This window comes from Sphaeroforma arctica (assembly GCF_001186125.1).
Source record: "Sphaeroforma arctica JP610 unplaced genomic scaffold supercont1.1003, whole genome shotgun sequence".
Lineage (NCBI taxonomy): Eukaryota > Ichthyosporea > Ichthyophonida > Sphaeroforma > Sphaeroforma arctica.
Window position 1 is genome coordinate 6532 of NW_014039555.1, and position 789 is coordinate 7320.

Here is a 789-nt window from a genome sequence, read left to right on the forward strand (position 1 = left end):
TTAGTATGCATGGCAGTATAAATTCCGAGCTGGACTACCTGCATTTGCGATGATAGCGTCGATTGGCTTCCCAGTGTCTCTCACATCATCTACTGCTTTTTGCACGCTCTTTATATCACTTAAATCGCATGCAATCGCTATCTTTTCCCCCGTTCCCTGCCAATCACAGAGGGCTATCTCAGCTTTCTCTTTTGTACGTGCGAGCCCAATTATATTCGCATTTCTGAGTGCCAACACACGCCCGGTCTCATAACCTAGTCCGGAGTTGACACCTGTTATAGCGTACGTTTTATTTGTAAGGTCTTTTCTCTCTGTACATTGTGCAGCAGTCGTATGGTAGCCGTAACCATTGATCCCATTCGCCCAGAGTGCTAGCATTACTGGAGAAGACGATGAAACAAAGCGGTAGTTGGTTGTCACGCGAAATACATACTATTTTTTCCAGAGGTCCGTCCAGAAATCACTAGCCCCCTGCCGTCCATTCTAATGTTTTTCTATTCTAAAAAGAATTAAAAAAATTCTTCACAAATGTACATACATATTTAGCCTCCTAAATTTAACAATATATAACAAGAGAAAATTGAATCTGTCTTTGTTGTTCTGTATTGGTTTTAAAACAAAACCAAAACTTCTGTTTGAGTGTTTTATTTTGGAAATTTTTCCAATTTTCATATTTTATACACTACTTTTATATATAAAAACAGTAGTCACTTGAATTCTATCTGCAAGTGGAATTGTGATGTACTCTGGTCACTGTAGTCTGTACTATGTACTCAATCTGTACATACT

At 38.7% G+C, this 789-nt stretch overlaps 1 protein-coding gene across 1 annotated transcript; it reads right to left on the reverse strand.

Moving 5' to 3' along the window:
* On the reverse strand, positions 1 to 482 carry SARC_09623 (hypothetical protein; the record flags this gene model as incomplete). Its single annotated transcript, XM_014296355.1, has 2 exons — positions 1 to 380; positions 434 to 482. 2 exons carry the CDS (start codon positions 480 to 482, stop codon positions 1 to 3), a joined length of 429 nt encoding a protein of 142 aa, XP_014151830.1.
* Positions 483 to 789: the final 307 nt, after the last annotated feature.